At 42.7% G+C, this 18,085-nt stretch overlaps 1 protein-coding gene across 6 annotated transcripts in view; it reads right to left on the bottom strand.

The window, feature by feature from the left end:
* The window catches only part of ZNF318 (zinc finger protein 318), a 71,744-nt gene extending 53,872 nt beyond the window's left edge, over window positions 1–17,872 (bottom strand). For 4 of the 6 annotated variants that reach the window (XR_003566991.1, XR_003566990.1, XM_027838325.1 and 1 more), the window contains exons 1-7: window positions 17,384–17,872; window positions 16,151–16,302; window positions 10,399–11,017; window positions 7,803–9,221; window positions 5,849–5,948; window positions 4,620–4,951; window positions 2,467–2,673 (exon numbers count right to left, since the gene is read on the bottom strand). Coding sequence is in view for 4 of the 6 variants with exons in the window: in XM_027838325.1 (XP_027694126.1) it covers window positions 2,467–2,673; window positions 4,620–4,951; window positions 5,849–5,948; window positions 7,803–9,221; window positions 10,399–11,017; window positions 16,151–16,302; window positions 17,384–17,872 (3,318 nt within the window). In the remaining 2 variants the exon portion in view is untranslated. Of the gene's footprint in view, window positions 1–267; window positions 387–1,900; window positions 2,001–2,466; window positions 2,674–4,619; window positions 4,952–5,848; window positions 5,949–7,802; window positions 9,222–10,398; window positions 11,018–16,150; window positions 16,303–17,383 lie in introns of all 6 variants that reach the window. The other 2 variants (XM_027838321.1, XM_027838322.1) reach the window with 1 other exon arrangement.
* Window positions 17,873–18,085: the final 213 nt, after the last annotated feature.

Raw genomic sequence — 18,085 nt, 5'->3', positions numbered from 1 at the left:
ACACACTCTCTTGACAGGCTCAGTGTCTCTTTCTCTCTGGGGGTTGAGACCTTCCTAGAAGATGTCCCTTTTGATGTGGAGCTTTAAAAAACAAAAAGCTCCAATCTGCAGTCATTATCAGTCAGTGTTACTTGGGTAAAAATGCAACAATGACTTTTTTTGAATTCTGTACGGGTTTTAGTTGGTGGAGTTGGGGTGGCAAAGGAAGTTAGAAAAAAAGGCACTAAAAGAAATGGGGTAATGCACTATGCTACTCAAGAAACCAACCTTATACTTCTCATTGTGCTGGTGACATTTCACGTGTTGTTCTCCAGAAATTGGATCCCCAAAAAACTCCTCACAGAGTTGACAATAATATCCAGTGATGGGAATCAGAAATTCAGAGCCTGGAGCAAGCATATAAAAAGAGTTAAAGAAATGAGCACACAACACCCACCATGATGCCAGCTAAAGGAAATTCCATTTACCCATCCCTGAGTCAACACGGTAAAGAACAAAGCTTTTCACTTACATTAAGTTAGAAATCTTATTCCCTTGAAGCTCTCTCAATGGTTTGTTCTTCTGTCTCAAATTTAAAGCTTGAACATAGGACTTCCCATCCTTCACACCTATGGAAACCTGGGCCTTGCCATCCATCCTGCCAATGCACTCTCTGGAGTGTCTTCCACGCACTACTACATTCTCTGGACTACTGGGCATTGCTATCCACCCTGATGCCGCAGGTTCTTACATTTTTTCCCCCCACTCTTAGAATGTAAGCTCTTTGTGGTAAAAGATTGACTTGCTTTTGTACTTGTTAACACAGTGCTTGGCATATAGAAAATAATAAATTTTTTTCATTCAGTTATCCATCCCCTTACTTTCCACTCTCTGGAATGCTGTTCCACAGGCTAAATCTCTCTTAGAAATCCCTTACAACAGTAAAAATCACTAAATACTTCTAATATAGGCCTATTTAAAAGCAAAGTGTCATCTTAGGGATAGAGGCTTATGTGTCAACTACAAGAGATCTTGGAGAAGAAGCCATGACAGTTCTATCAACCAGGGTTTTAAAAATTTCATTGATTAGATAAAAGCAGCAATCCTAAGGAAATGCTTACAAGTTTTTCTTGCCTTGTTTTCAGGAAGAATGGAGCACATTCTTTTAGCCATTCCCTATTATTCTAGCCTTGTCCTAAGACTGGTTCAGGCTCCTTGGAATCATCATTCTCCTTCTGAACAAAGACTTTATAAAAGCTTCTAAAACCCACCCCACATGCAAGAGAATCAAAACAACTAGCTTTGTCACCTGCTCAATTATGTTGATGCCATTTGTTGATGAGTTCTCAGAAGGCAATTCATGGTCCCTTGATAGATAATTCTGTGGCCAATTCTCTTGGAACCTCAACTACCACTAAGCATCCAAAAACGTTTGCAAACAGTATTACAAGACAGTCAGACCAGAACTACTCATATGAGTTATTCAATGTCAAATTATTAAGTTAAAGTTGTCTATTCATCAGATCCATAGTATGACAAATGGTGATTACTTTTCAACTAGGGAAGATCAAGGACAAAGGAACGTATTTCCCATTAGTCTAAGTTCTTCACTCTCCTAACAACTAATCTAGACCATATTTGATTCTTTCAGAAGTGAAAGTAGTTAAAATGAACTATCATCTCTCTGACTTTTCTAAGTTCACTGAGTTTCAAATAAAGAAAAAAATACTGAATAAGAGAATGGTAAATAAGAGAGCCAATAACTTGAAAGCCTGACCTTGATCATGAGATCACCACTCACCCTACTTCTATCCTTTGTTGTTTCTCTTAGAAGAATCCCAGTGCTGCCTCCCACTATCATAGCCCAAGGAATCCTCTATCAACTGGCTGAAAAATGAGGTAAGTAAAGAAGGGTTCATACCTTTGGCAGGGACAGTTATTTTATCGACGCGCTTTGTGGTGTCTTGCTTGGCCTCACTCTGGATCTTTGAAGCCCAAGGTCTGTTGTAGGGATCCAATGTCTATTTGCAAGAGGCAGAGGTGCTCACACAACAGCACTAATAACTCAAGGATACACCTTTCCTCTCTGTCATTTTCTCTCCCACCTGAGGCCATAAGCCCCAGCAACCCTCCCCCTCCTCCCCATCTGCCAAATGATTAAAACGGAAATCACCTGTGAAAAAGGTAAACAAATGTTAGAGCAAGCAGCCAGCAATGGATGAAGTGAAACTCAAAAAAATTATCAGGTACGCAAGGAATCAAGAGACAAAAGCTCCACTTACACTTATTATGGTGTCTAGGTACAGCCAGGACCCCTGGACTGAGCTCTGGGGATGATGTCTCCTTCGAAGGGGTTGCTTGGCTCTTTGAATTAGGGCTCCTGCCCACATGAGAACTTTTCACTCACCAGACAGTTTGAGATATGGAAGGAGATACAGAGGTTTGAGGGGAAGGGAAGGAAAAGAGGAGAAAGGCCAGGACACCTACCTGTCTATGCTTCTTCTTATGCATGTGAGTAAAGAAATCAAACATGGTGCCACAAATAGTGTTGCAATCTCTACACCAGTGGTTCCCAGCATCATAATATTCATACACAGTAGCCAGCTGGGAAGACTGCTTGGCTGAAGGCTGGGAAGAGGTATCTGTGGGCTTGGGGCTCTTGGCATGAGACTTCTCATTATTCGACTTTGACTCCTACAGGGGGAAAGAAGTTTTTCAAATAGTAAGAGGTCAGAACTTAATCAGCTCCTGCCCTCTCAGAAAAAAGATATAATAACTCCAGCCATGCTAGGGACAATTAAAAGAAAGTATTCCCCACTTCACGTTTAGTAGGGTCCATATGATTATACCTCCAGGATACAAGCTCTACCTATTGATTAGGTCTTCAGGAAAAAGGAGGAAACCTAGAGAAGACTGGCTCTCAGACACAGTCACTGATACTTCACAGTTTCACCTCACCACAAGCACCAAGTCACAGCAGTACCTGAGATAAAATGCACCAAAAGAAACTTTCTTAGAAGTACAGCACTCATTTAATTCCTTCTTTTATAAGTTTAAGAGAAGGCCTAAGCATTGTGCATAGGTAGAACAGGTGATTACCTGCAGACTATGATTTGAAAGGCTCTGAGAATGTCCCTCTACCTCCAAAAGTAAAAATCCCATCAGAGATCCATTCCTTTAGTTTAATTTGTATTTTTTTTAAAAATACAACCCCTCTGGGGCACCTAGGTGGCACAGTGGATAGAGCACCAGTCCTGGAGTCAGAAGGACCTGAGTTCAAATCTGGCCTCAGACACATAACACTCACTAGCTGTGCAACCCTGGGCAAGTCACTTAACCCCATCGCCTAGCCAAAAAAAAAAAATATATATATATATATATAACCCCTCGGGGTAACCCATTAAATCTTCCTTCATAAACTAGTTTTATTGACACATTAAAATATTTTAGTTGAGCGCAAAGCACTAAAGAAATGGAAGGTGGTGTGTGTGTGTGTGGTGGAGATGATACAGAAGTATAATTTGGGATATGGGAGATACACTGCAGAGTGGGCATTATGAGAAAATAGAAAAGGAAAATGTTAGAGATTCAAAGGCAAATGCTAAATATTTTTGCCATTCTGCATGGGAATCACTATACTAAGAACACTAACCTTTAATCAATATACAAAGTTATACAGAAGAGAAATAGTAAGGGAAAAGGACACGGACATGGAAGGAGGTCTTCAATAAGAAGAGGAAAATTAGACTGCAAGATTAGTCCAGAAGCATCAGGTCTACTCATGTCCCTGCCAACTCACACTGAAGACTTACAGACTCTAATGCCAGCCAAGTTGACAGATCATCTCAAAATCTGAGGAAGGTAATAATCATAACCTATGTACCAACTGCAAAGGACCAAGACTTCAGCACTCTTTCCCTTCAGAGCTCCTCTACTCACAATGATGCAGGCAACAGGAACCACAACTCCCTTTAGTTGAGGAAGAAAACTGTGTTAAAAGGACGTGGGGATACTAAAACTCATTCATCCTAGGCCAAACAGGCTAGGAAATGACATAAAACAAAATTATATAGGGCCTGAGTCATTTGGGTATTAAGCTTCAGACAAGGTCATATACAGACTTTCCCTGAAGTCTCCCAAGGTCCAGAGTAACAACTCAAACCAAAAAAAAAAAATTCAAGTAATAAAACCAAGAACAGAAAACTGCCAGTAGAATTCCAGAAACTTATTCTGTAGCCAAACCCAAAAGAGTGGATTCAAGAAAAATAAGTACACTCACTGAAAAGGGTGATTTTAGAAGCTATTATTTTAAAAGGGAAAAAACCTGCTATCTCAACTGGCCAAGAATGTAACTCATGGTTTTCTGCACACTGCTCCAATCTCAGTTAGGGACCACACCACCTCCAGGCTGATGCTTCTTTCTCAACCATTAACATAAGGTACCACCACATGCTAGGAAAACATTTATCAACTCCCATAAGTTCTGGGGAAATAAGAGAGCTGATAACACACAAGTGATTGTATTTGAGAAGTACACACACACACCCTGCTCTTCCAGGCCCTGACCTAGGTCTAGATGATTAGGCCTGATGAGCCCCAAGACTCTCTCCTCCTCATCAATATCTGAGTTCAGACATTACCTTGCTAGAGGAAGAAGAGGAGGAAGAGGAGGAGGAGGAAGAGTTGTTAGAGGATGGAGACACTTTTTCTGGGCTCTTGGATTTCTCAGCTTTCCCAGACTTCTCTGATGACTCTTTGCTATCATTAGAAGGCTTTTGGGTTTTATCAAAGATGTTGATCCCCAGGATCTGAGCCACCTTGTCCAGCTCAGACTGTTTCTTTTCTGCTGCCTCTGCCTCACGTCGCAGCTCTGCCATGTCCTTCATGATGTTGTCCTGCAGTCGGCTCACCTCCACCAGAAGTGGGTCTTTGTGGCCATCTTTCTCCCGCCGTTTCTTACGGAGCATCTCTCCTGGTGACATAGCAGCAGAAAGCATCATATGGCAAGTTAGTTAAGAGCATAAGCTATTATTTCAATTTCAATGGGAAGAAAAAAAAAACTACTAGAACAGGCTGTATACTTTTTTTCCCCAAGGTTTTTAAGAGCAGAATAGGTAGTCATTTGTTTTAAGTAAAGCCTAACTGGAGACAGATGAAGGAACTACATAATCTCTGATGGCCTTTTCTATTCCATGACTACATCTGATGATGATGATGATGATGACGATAATGACGATGATGACGATGATGATAATGATAACTCAATCTAGAATTCCTCCCGAGACTGGATGGTCTGAAATAGGATAGCTAAATTGGCCTTTAAACCAGAAAAGTTTTCTTGCTCATGTCTCATTTAACTTGATTCAGAGGGCCATTTTGGTTTTCCTAGTCCAATTGGAAATCAACCACAAAAGTCCAGATTCTCTCCCTTTCCTACTACATTTTTTAGGCCTAGAAATAGCTTTCTTTTCCCAATCACTCAGGTATATTTCTTTACTCATACGAGACTGGTTCTTACAGAGGTAATGAGCCTCCTCTATTCTTATTTGGTCACTTATTCCAGACCCAGACAGGGATAGTAAGAACCTCTCTGAAACTCTTACCCACTCTTCTCCCACATAGCTGTAACAATGAAACTGTCAGATCCCAGTACTAATGTTAGAGCAAGAGGCCCTACCTCTCCTATATGGCTAGGAATTCAAGTTTCTAAGGCAGTAAAGTAAGGAATAATTGTATAACTCAGGCCTCAGGGGCAACAAATCCATTATCCTAGACTCTCCCTAAATGCTCTCCAATTGGCTTTCCTCTTCACACTGGGATAAGGGCCTGGCTCACAGGAACAGCTTCATTGTAGGGCAAGGAGCAATACCTTGCTGCTTATGAAGCCGATCCAGCTCAGTCCTGAGATAGTACATCTTCTTCTGCCGTGCATCCCGGTCACTCCTCAGTTTTTCCCTCTCTTCTATAACCTGTAAGGTACAGAAGTGTATGGTGCTTCCTCTCACTTCCAGCAACAGACTCCATCTATATTACTAACATCCCTTCCCCAAAAGTTCTCATACTTGACAATCTCAAAGAGATGAATATGCTTAGAGTTGAGCCTAGTATCTTTGGGCTCATACCTGAATTAATTTTTATTCTAATAAAGTGGTCAGAAAAAAACTCATACCTTCCTCTTCCCTCCTCTCTCCAGACTTGTCTATTCAGTCAGCTACACTATTTGAGGAAGTACCAGATTACTCTCAGTAAGTCTCTTTCTAAGTTAGGAAGTTAGATCCAATAGAATTCCACTTGAAGGGCATGGCAGATGGTGTTTCTGGGCCAAGAGAACAGACCAATGGGTTTGAATGATTTCTGAACTTCAGAGATCAAAGTGAAGTCCTTGCATTCATTGGCCCTGGGTTTAGGGCTTATACACAGGACCGTGGGAAAAGAATCAGTCACTAAAAGTTGGCTCTGAGTTTTTTTAGGTTCTGTCTCTAATAGAAGCCACCAGCCTCCATTTCAAGAGCCAAAGAATATAGATGAACAACAGTAGACATTTATATAGCCATTTAAGTATTGCAAAGCACTTTACAAATATCTTGTTTGATTCTCCCAACAATACTATGAAGTTCTACAGCTATCATCTCAGTTTTACCCATGATACAACTGAGGCTGAGAGAGATGTAAATGATTTGGAAGAGTCAACAGCTAGGGTCTGAGACCAAATTTACACTCAGGTCTTCCTGATTTCCTAATTCCAAATCTAGTACTTTATCTACTACACCACTACCTAGCTGTCTCCACCTAGCTTATAGTACCTAGGCACAGAAATGTAAAGGCCCTAAAAAAAAAAAGGGGTGGGGGGGAACACTCTGATTTTCTGTTCTTTTTCCAATGTTTCCATATCTCAAAATGTACAAAATTTTAAAAAAACTTTATATATATCCATACGTACATATGTGTTCCTAACCTAACAAAATTATTTTAGATCCATAAAGATCTGTAAAGGGCATTCAAATTGTGTTGCATGTATTTCAGTTATCCTAAATATTTATAATCTCTAAGTGCCCTCCCCCCAACAAAAATAAGCAAGGCAAAAACCAAAACAAAACAAAAAACTTCCTCCAAAAACAAAATGCTGAAAAGTTTCTTCCATGGCTTCAAATTTCCTGAGGTTTTCCACATCTCTACAATTGTCCCACAGACTGCGAATACAAAGGGTCGTTATCAAATAAGAATGTATATAAAAGTACTTTGCAAACTTTAAAGAGCTATCCAAATGTGAAGTACCATTATGAAGCCACCACTCCTGGTACTTTACTCCCTGTAAGGACAGCTAGAAAAAGCTCAAATAGCAGAGCTTATGTTTCCCAAGCCACATCTATTTTCTATTATCACTGTTCAAAACTCAGTAGAATAAAACACAACTGCCCACCCCCTTAGCCAGAAAGCTTTTGATAAAGCCATTACTATTTAAGACTTCCACTCCAAAACACTCTGCATTCAATACCACAAAAGCCCAATAATGTGAATGGAGACCTTGACAAGGCAGTTAGAACCGAAGTTGAAAAGACAACTGTCCTCCCAAGGTTGGACCCAGAATCACACCCTGGAAGAACCATTCACTCTAAGGAGTAATATATAAGGAAACCTGGGGGGACAGGCACACTTGCCTGGGAGAGGATTGTAATTCTGCAGCATCTGAAGAAACCAGTGCCTGACCACAACTCCCATCCCCAGAAGAAAACAAAAACAAACTTGGTGTCCCTGAGCTGCCCACCATGGCTTAAAACAAAGGACCCAAGTTCACCATATTCAACCACAAGGCTAATCTTCACCTTCTGCTTCTGAGAAGCCCGGTTCTTCTCATCCGAGATCTTTTCTGGATTGTATCTCATGAGTGGTGGAATGGGTAGTCGAACGGGCACCTTGGTAGAATTGTTGATGACAGGGATGGGAACTAGCAGTGATTCATCCCTCTTGGCTTCAGCAGAGGTCACAGTGGGGATTACACGAAGGTTGGGGCGGCTAGGGGTGACTTGTTTAGTAATAGGCATAAGTCTGTGGGGATCAGTCAGTGGATGGCCAGGTTGCTGGGGAGAAGGGTACATGGGCCAAGCAGAGACTGCATATGCCATGTAGTGTCTATACGCATCAAAGGTGGAAGGAGGCATAGCAGGTGTCTGGTAGTTTGGTGGGATTGGAGCTGCAGAGAACTGAGTATTAGTAGGAATCTGAAACTGGGTCACAGAAGACGTACAGTGTGGGAGTCTAATGGGGGGAGCTGGGGCTGAGGGAATTAGACATCTGATGGCAGATGACCGGGGCCCACTGCCAGCCACTTCTGGTCCTGGGATCTGGCTCATGGGGTGGTCAGACTTGAGAAATGGGGGACTGTTCTTCGCCCTCAGATAAGGATCCACAGGAGAGGCTGCATGTGGCCGGGACACCTCAGGGGAACGAGTATCACTCCGCCGTGCCTCCCTGCTTTCCAGCCTATGGGAGTCTGAAGAACTTCTATCAGATAAAGACCGTCGATCTACTGAACGTCGATCGACTGAGGAGTGTGAGGACAGCTTCTTTCCGTGGAGTCTTTCCTGGGTGCGCACAGCCAGCTTGCTGATCTCTGCCACCCCAATATCCAGCCCTATGGTCTTCAGCAAGTTATGGATTTTGGCATATTCTGGATTGGTTTCCTCTCGAGCATCCAGTTTCAGAGCTGATGATGGGGAGGGAGAGGAGCTTGCTCTCTCTCTCCGAGCTTCATTCCCAAGACTTCCAAGGGATTCTGGTGGGGATTCTGGCTTCAAATCCTCTTCTTCATTCCCATAGAGAAACTTTTCCTCATCCTCTATGTCTGGGAAGCTACGTCGCCTCTTTTCTTGGGCACTGGTAGGGTCTGCCAACATACCCAGAATTCGGGAAAAACCACTGCCGTCTTGGCTGGCTCTCTCATGGGGTAACAAGAAATCTGTGTGCCGCTCACCAGTCTCAGCCTTCCCATCTATTTTCTCCTTGTGGCTTAGAAAACTCCCAAACTTCTCTCTGAGGGGGCTAGTATCCTTAGACAGCCCAGAAAGAGGACCCCACTGATAGGATTCTTGGGGTTCCTTCAATAGAGTCTCTGTCATGACTCCTTTGTTGTTTTCAACTTCTGAAGTAAAAGGGCCTGTAGCACTGCTTGGAGGAAGAGATGGGTGGCCAGAGAGAAGAGGAAGTTCTTGGCTAGAGTTGGTACTGCTGGAATAACTCTCCATCTGCAAAGAAAAATACCATTAATTTAGCCCCCAAGTAGATCCATAGCAGGATCCTATTTAAAATGCATTTGTTCAACTATAACACTGTAAAAGTAACAGTTTCATATACAATTCTCTTTATATTCTTTTTAAATAGAAACGCTCTCCAAAGAAAGAACTATGGAGTTTGAATGCAGATTGAATCATACTATTTGGCATTCTCTTTCTTTTGGTTTTGTTTTGTTTTGTTTCTTCTTTCCTGTGGTTCCTCCTATTGGTTCTAATTCTTCTTCACATCATGACTAATGTGAAAATATGTTCAATAGGAAAGTATATGTAGAGCCTATATTAGATTGAATGCCATCTTGGGAAGGGAGGTAGGGAGGGAGGGTAAGAAAATTTAAAACTCAAAAGCTTATTTATGGAAGTGATTGTTGAAAACTACAAATAAATTAATTAAAAATAAACAAACAAAAAAAAGCAGACAGCCCTGAAGAGAACTGAAGTTTATGTACCAACATAAATTACAGAAGATGAGGTTATATAAAAATTGATAAAATGCTTAAAATTGAAAAAAAAAAATAGAAATGCTCATGCTCAGAGTTCATTTGTCAAGAATAATAAATAACAAAATCAAAACCAAAAAATAAAATGCATTTGCTCTTACTGAGTCAGTTGGAGAAGTTATACTTATAGATGAAAAAAAATTATCCTTAGGCAGGTGGTGGGTGGGGGGACAGGGAGGGAAGAGAAGAAGGTGTTCTGGGAAGGGAAAACAAGGAACAGAGTAGATTGGTCCTGGGCTCACAGGACTATACCCAGTCTTGCAGACCTGACAGGTCCCCTGTTAGTTCTCTCTATCAACTACTTGTAGGTCCTCTTACAAATAGAAAGAGCTAGGTGCTTAATTACTGATATGCTATTAGCACCACAGATCCCTAGGAGTGACCGGTATAGAATACCTCCTATTTAAGAAAACCTTCGCATCTATCAATATATACACTTTGGCTGAATAGTATAACAAACACAGTAAAAGGAGCTCAGGTGAGCCCTTTAGGAGAGTACCCAAACAAAAACAAAACCAAAAGTACCCAAACAAAAACCAAAACAAAATTTAACAATAAGAAAAAAATGTACCCAGACTGACTCAGGGGAAAGGAGGGACTGGGCACATGAAAAAGAGAAATAGGATTCAGACCTGCAAGGAAGGTTCCACATCTACTTCTACTCGCTTCTTCAAAATGGACTTCTTGGGCATCATAGGCACATCCTCTGGTCGATGCACTGTATATGCTGGCTCTGACCCTGATACTCCAGAGATGGTACAACTGCTGCTGCTGCTGCTATCTACCCCAACCAAATCCTGACCCAAGCTCCTATTTCGTTCTTCCTCTTCCTCTCGTTTTCTCCTGGCAAGGTCTAGCTCCCGGAACTCAGGGTCCATGAAGCGGGAGTTTGGGCTATGCCTTCGCTGTCGATAGTTTCGAGCACCTGAGACATAGTTAGAGTGGTCCCCACCCAAACTATGTAGCTTCTCACTGTCATCATAACGGGACCGTTTGGCTTCCCGGCTTCTTTCCTCAGATCTAACGGAGTAGGAGACCTTGAGTTTGTCTCTGTCTCGAAGGAGATCATCATGACGGCTAACATGGGGGTTATAGTCAGACCTATGGAGGAAGGCCTCTCTTGTCCTGTAGTCCTCGTCCAGCCGCCCCAGAAAAGGGCTAAGAGGCCCTTCTTCCCGAGTAGTGTAGCGCTCAAGGCCCCGAGAGCACTGGGAACTATGTGTGAAGATAGGACCATCAGCCAGGTCATCCCTGAAGAAAACAGAGAGGAATCACTGGATATATGGATTTCAAGACAGTAAGGGCAGAAAAGATTAAAGACAGATGCTTCTGGGACTACTCAGAGCATTCTAAAAGACAATATAACATTACAAGAAGGTAAAAAATAGTTAAGAACACATATCTGGTGCCATGGAATAGCCATTTTAAGAAAAATTAGCTACTCAGTGATTTCCACTGGCATCAACATCAGTTTCCCAGGAGCATTTAAATGTCTCATTTATGCACCATACTGCAGGCTTCCAAGTTTCAAAGATCCTCTGGCCTCTCCTGTCAGCTTTCTTCTGCCCTATTTGAATGCCCATAAAGCAGTAGGCTACTCTTCGGATGAGGATAGATTAAGTGATATTCTGGCTCATCACATTTTTACCTCAAAGAAGTAAAAAGGTAAAGGGAGTTTCAAGTATGGAGGAAACAGAAACTGGATTAAACCTCTGTCCTGTCTATATCCCTGCTTCTGGTTACAAAGCAAAGGTAACCTCTCTAACCTACTCTGGGAATCCCCGAAAGCACGCATCACACAAAGCGTTCTTTCCTCAGTACTAACACACACTTCCTAAAGAGGTTGTCAAATACCTCAAACATCAAATGTCACACTACTATAAGCTTTCAATAGGACTACCTAGGTCAGGACAGATTTCCAATGACAGCTTACATTTAAAGAAGGGAAGAGTCTTTTGAGGTAAGGAGCAAATACAAAGATCTTCTGGCACTTCAAGAGCATGAAACTTTTTAGAAATCTGCATTAAAAAAAAAAAAACACAAAAAATAAAGTGCTTACCTCTCACTCAGATCCAAAGGGACACTATCCTAAACTTAGGATGACCATTATTGGTCTCTTCTGCAGTTTCTACTACTGATTTTTTATTTACTAGGCAAGATTTCCTCTACAGGTCTAGACCTGAATAACATTTAACAACCCTATGAAAAGCTGTCCAGGATAAAGTTTATCTTTCCAGAAGAGGCTGAAAATAAAACTGCTACCAGGGAAGAAATGTTCCTATTACCACCTCTTCCCTGTGTTGGGGAAGGTGGAAGGTATAGTAGGTGTTATAAATCCCAGTGTAGGATATGGATTTGGCAAACTCATTTGTGCTGCCAAAGCTAGATCCTAGTCAGATCCAGAATACGTGATGGTGCTATGCAATTACCAAATAATGTAGACTCTTAGTGCCTAATCCTATTACAGAATCTCAGAGTCGGAAGGAATTTCAAAAGTTCTTTAGTCCAACTCATACCTAAATAGTAATTCGTTCTACAACATTCCTAAGAAAGGGACAGCCAGCCTTCCTCCGAATATCTTCAGTGGTAAAGGAAGCTATTTCTTGGAAGAGGTATCAGCATAAAGTATTGTCAATCTAGATGAAGAAAGGTAATTCCCAGAAAGCCGGAATCCTGTCATAAGATCTCAGATTTCATCTCAACAAGAAGTGAAGGGGTACTGGAAGGAGTAAGATGTTAAAAAACACACATACCAAAATTAGATCATTCAGAAACTTACAAGTCTCCTTTCCCAAACAAGGCTCAATGAGCCAAGTAACCTCAAAGGAAGACAGTGATCATAAAGTCTCAGAAAGCTCTAAAAAATTTTTTTAGCTCTTGCTGTCAGGCCCAGTTCTGGAAAGGGTACCTTTTGCAAGGTTTGGCTGGGTCTGGCTATTAGAAAAATAGTCTAGTTGGGACTCCACATTCTTTACTGCTGATTGCCTACGGCACTCTAGGAAATTCCTTTCTCCAAGCCTGGCAAAAGCAAGGAAAAAAAAACTGGCTCTAACCTACTCTGAAGGAAGAAGAATGAAAATTAAGCACGAGAGATACTGAAATAAGTTCTATGAATGCAAGTTGTTGCATTGGAGGTATCATGACAGCAGAGAATTCCTGTATAACCAGACCGGTTCCCCCATAGCCAATGCATTCATTCACCTAACACATGTTGTTACAGATTTTTTCCACATAACCAATTAGAGCACACATGCCAAGAAGAGGTTGTTATCCTAAACAGAAATGTACTCAGCAGAGCAGAAATGACCATCCAGGTAAACTATCCTGACATGAAATTCAAAGCCTTTCACAACCTAGCCTGAACTTATTTTCTAGGCTCACTATACGTTACTCTCCTTTCCAAATCTCTGTGCATTACTATTCAGCCAAACTCAACTTCTCTTCGTTTTACACACAAAGTACTCTTTCTCTAATATCCACACCTTTGCACTGGCCATCCTCTATGCCTGAAATGTTTCCTTCTTACATCCAACTCTTAAAATCCCTCCCTTCCTTCAAGATGATGTTCAAGCTTCACTTTCTGAAAGCCTTTCCTGATCTTTCCCCCACTGCCAGTACTCTCCCTAACTACTTTGGTATTTATTCTGTATATACTTTCATATGTATGTGTTGCTTCCTTGCACAGAATGTAAGCACTTTAAGAATAGGTTTTTTTTTTCCTTTGTATCCCTGGCAAATTTCAGGGATTTAATACTAGCTGATTGATGAGTTATTTGTAAATTTGTAAATAATTCATTTACACACAAGAGTTGGGGAGGATAGGGGCAACTAGGTGGCACAGTGGATAGAGCACCGGCCCTGAAGTCAGGAGGACCTGAGTTCAAATCCAGCCTCAGACCAAACACTTGACACTTACTAGCTGTGTGACCCTGGGCAAGTCACTTAACCCCAATTGCCTTAAAAAAAAAAAAGAGTTGGGGAGGATAGCTCCTCTCTTACCACCATCACCAGCTGAAAATTGGCTCACTGTCAAAGGATGTTCCAAAGATAATACAAGCCTTGGTAGACACTCTCAAGGAGCAAAGACTAACACAAACTGAAGAGGAAAAAGAGTCACAACTATGTAAAAATATGGGTGTGATAGGGGGTAGAAAAGGATAAAGAAGAGCCTTGTGGAACTTCTTGTACTTTTCCTCTTTCTCTAAAAAGCAGCACCAAATTTACTTATTTTAAAAAAACAGGTCCTTCGATTAGTACATTATAATGGAAGGATGATATTCTGGTGAGCAATAAAATCACAAATCACCTCCAGTACACACAGTATATAAAAGAATCACCACATCAGCTTACCTAAGCTGACCTCTTACTTTCTGAAACAGAAGTAGCTGGGAAAAGTGGATATAAATGTTTTCTATGTATGGCTTATTCATATACACTGAAGCCATGACTCCAGACCAAAGGCTTCAAAGCTACAGAGCCATGTACATTTTTTTACCTTCTCTCATTTTAGTTTGCCCACTTCAAGTAATATTTTGAGGTGAATGCTATTTAGGGGCAATTATGTTGCTCTCATTCTTGCTTCATATTTGTGTCCAATGCCCTCCTCTTCCCTTCATGTGCTCTAAGCATTAATGCACAGATACATTCTCCATCTGAGAGCAAATTCACACTTACTGCCAAACAATTTGTACACTTTCCACAATGTGCTGGGAATGGACCAAAACAGACACTGTCACAATCCTCAAGCTTATATAATTCAAGGGAAGTTGGGAAAAGCAAGCTCCAAAATGGTTACTTTCCTTGTATAATTGTAGCCCTTTTCCTGCAGACTTGGGAACCAATGCCAAGTCTAAATTTAGTTCTCTCCAAAATATATTTCCTTTTCTTTGACACCTAATAGTTTCAGTACAGTTCCTTATATACTTAAAATGTCAAGTTTTCATGTCATGTTGATGTAAAAATTTTCCTCAATATGCTATCTTTTATTTTCTTTTAATTATCTGTTATAAAAATTTACTTTGATATAACCAAGCACAATGTTAACTCTATCCATAAAAGATAAAAGCCAAAGGATTTCAAAAGAAACACATTGTTAACAATCAGTTTTTAATATTGCTCAATCCCACTAAAAGTCAAAGAAATTAAAATTAAAACAACTTTGAGGTACCACTTCATAACCATTCACATTGGCAAGAATTAAAAGCAATAAAATTCAATGTTGTAGAGAAAAAAGCACACTTAGTGCCAATGAAATTGCAAACTTGTAGAATCTTTTTGGAGAGAAATTGAAAGTACACAGTAAAAGTTATTTTTATCCCAGTAATACCACTGTTGGGGATATACCCTGAAAGTGTTATCAAAAGCAAAAAAAGAGCTATCTGTTAAAAGATTTTCATAGTAGAATTATATGTAATTAAAATTAAAAATTAATTAAAAAAACCAACCTAAATGTTCCAAAGTAAAGGAATGGCTAAAAGATGGCAGGCTGATAAAATGGAATAATAAAATGCAATTAAGATCAATAAGCATCTGAAATAAAAGGAAATCTGCAAAGGTCTACAAAGGCCTAAATAATGAAAAGTGAAAAAAGGAGAACCAAAAGAATGGACCTCACACAATGATCATATTAGGAAAAGTTAATGAGAATTAAGGAACTAAGAATTCTAACAGAGCAACAGAAACAATGGTGATATTTCTTCAATAAAATTAATTTAAATGCAAAGTTATTAAGCTAGTTTATTTGAATTGCTGCTCAATGTTCAGTTTTTAATAAAACATTTAGTTGCGGCAATATTAGAATTTAATGTCTTAATGGGTCAGATCAATCATGTCTAAATTATGTCTGCATCTAAAGGTGGCACCAATAACCAATGGACTGGAGGACAGCTACCATGCATTCCCATTTTATCATCATCAGTAAGTTAAAGATGAACTCTTAATATCTAACTTCCCTTTAAATGTGCTATGATTTTTACCCATTGATTTAACCTCTTATGAATCTATATTCTCAGCTTATATGTTTAGTCCAAAAACTTTTTAAGAAGGGCACTTTAGTTCAATATTCCAGGACTTGTTGAATAATGATATATTTAGTCACATTATCCAATACTTTCCTAAAATTATAGACTTTGATCATATTCGATCAATCTTCCCCCTTCCAAATTTTTACCCAAATAGATTTATCAGGCAGTATAGTCTTTATCAGTATCCTTCCTTCCTGGAAGCCTTCCAACCCTCAAGGCCTTTTCCCCTATCACACTCTGTGCTGGACTTGGGTGCAAAATTTCAGTGCCAATACCCAATACTTCAAACATAAGAACTTCAGCAATTAAGAGCCTCAATTAGAAGCCGCTACCATTACCCTTAGCCTTAGGAGAATCCTACCTGTCTATGTCACCCAAATTATCCACTGGAGACCCCAATCGATCATTAAGCCTCCGGGGGTCAGGTGAGCCAAGGCAAAATCGGTCGTTGCCAACAGTGATCCGCAAGCTTTGTTCCACTGAAGATTCAGACCGGAGCCCAGGAGATCGCCTCTGCAGGGATAAAACACAAAGGTAGGTTCCCTGAATTTTGACAGAAACAGAGTATGGGATCACAGAGGTTAAAAATCAAAGAATAAAGTCGAAAGTACCAAGAAAAAATCTCCCATTTTCCAGGAAGCACTATTTTCAGAATAAGAAAAAAATCACTGTATGATGTTTCCTTAACCCCAAGTACTTTCAAGAACGTTTCCTTGAAGGTAGGATATATCCCCCTCCACCTTCCCAAAGTGTCTCCCCTTTTCCTCTCCCCTGACCTTGACACCATACTCTTACTCTTTTATGACAGAAATAGTACATTCATCCATGAGCAAAAATCCAGGGAACCCTGCTCATGTCCTTTCACACCTACATCATCTCACAGAACCACTCAAGGAAATGGAAATTCTGTCACTGGGATTCAAGACAGATCTCTCAGAATAAAGGTCTATTGCTCAGCAAGCAAAACTCAAAAGGGGAGGGGGAAAAGAAGAAAGGAAGGAAGAGAGGGAAGAGAGACAACGTTTTGTCCAGGATAATCTTTCCCCTCACACCCTTTCTGCTCCCTCTTTCCCCCCTCTGAATAGGGCCAATTTCATTTCAGAGAAAGGGAAAAGGCTCCACTTTTCCCTTTTCTGCTGGGAAGCCTGGCACGACAAGGGCTGTATTTCCCAAGCCCCGGGGGGTGGCTGAAGCCCCAAATGACTGCAGTGTCGCAGGTCTCCGAGGCAGGATTGCTCAGGAAAATAAACCACTGCACTGCCATTACCCAGGCCCTATAGACGAATGACATGTAAGGGGGCTTTCGGAAAAAAAGAAAACGGGCAGGTGGGGGTAGGTGTGGGGCTAAATCTTCCTACGTATCTCACCCAGAGCCTGGGAAAACACACTGCTCCATCACCACAAGGGCTCCCGACTCCCGTTATCCCTCAGGGAAGACCCCGTTATTCGGTAACGCTTTCTACGGGGCCGGCTAGGCCCGGAAGGGTGTCTACACTGCCTCTGTCCGGGCTCAGGCCCGGGAGGCGCCGAAGGCGCGGGGGTCCTGCCTGCTCTGGGCCCAGCCCGAGGGCGGCGGGGCACGGGGGTGGATTACCCGGCTGCCGCTGTCCCCCGGATGGTCCCCGCGGCCGTCCCGGGAGAAGTCGGAGCGGGAGCACGAGCGGCTGCTGCCGCGGAAGCCGCCGGAGCCCGACGGGAAGAGGCGTCGGGGCCGGGTCGGAGAAGGCGAGGCCCGGCGAGAGCAGGGCGGGGAGCCCCGGCGGCCCCGCGGCGGGCTCGGGGACCCGCGGCGGCTCCAGGGAGGAGACGGAGAGCCGCGCCGGCGGCCGCGGAGAGAATGTGGCGGCGGCGGGGACGGGGAGCCGTGGCGGCCGCGGTGGCCCGAGGGGGAGCGGGGCCGGCGGCCCGGGGCCCGGGAGGAGGCCGAGGACGAGGAGGAGGAGGCGGGCGGCGGGGAGGCGCGGCGGACCGGCCCGGTGGAAGAGGAGGAGGAGCCGGCGCTGCGGCTGGTGCGGGAGCCGCCGCCGCCGCCCTCCTTGGGCCGATGCGAGGACACCGACGAGCGGCCGCCGCTGCGGTACATGGCGCCGGCGAGGGCGGCACGGGCCCGGCCCCGAGAGGGAGGCCGAGACCGCTCCGACTCCGCGGTGCCCTGGAAACCAGCGCCGCCGCGCGCGCGCGCGCGCCCCCGCCCCCGCCGCCGCCTCAGGGGCCCCCGCGGGGGGCCGGCCGAGCACGCCGCCGGGTCGTTGGGGCGAGCCCGCGACACGCCTCCTTCCTCTTCGCCTTCCCTCCC

This window comes from Vombatus ursinus, unplaced genomic scaffold, assembly GCF_900497805.2.
Source record: "Vombatus ursinus unplaced genomic scaffold, bare-nosed wombat genome assembly UNPS02014826.1, whole genome shotgun sequence".
Taxonomy (NCBI): Eukaryota; Metazoa; Chordata; class Mammalia; order Diprotodontia; family Vombatidae; genus Vombatus; species Vombatus ursinus.
The sequence above is the reverse complement of the archived record's forward strand: the minus strand, read 5'-3'. Positions and strand labels throughout refer to the sequence as shown.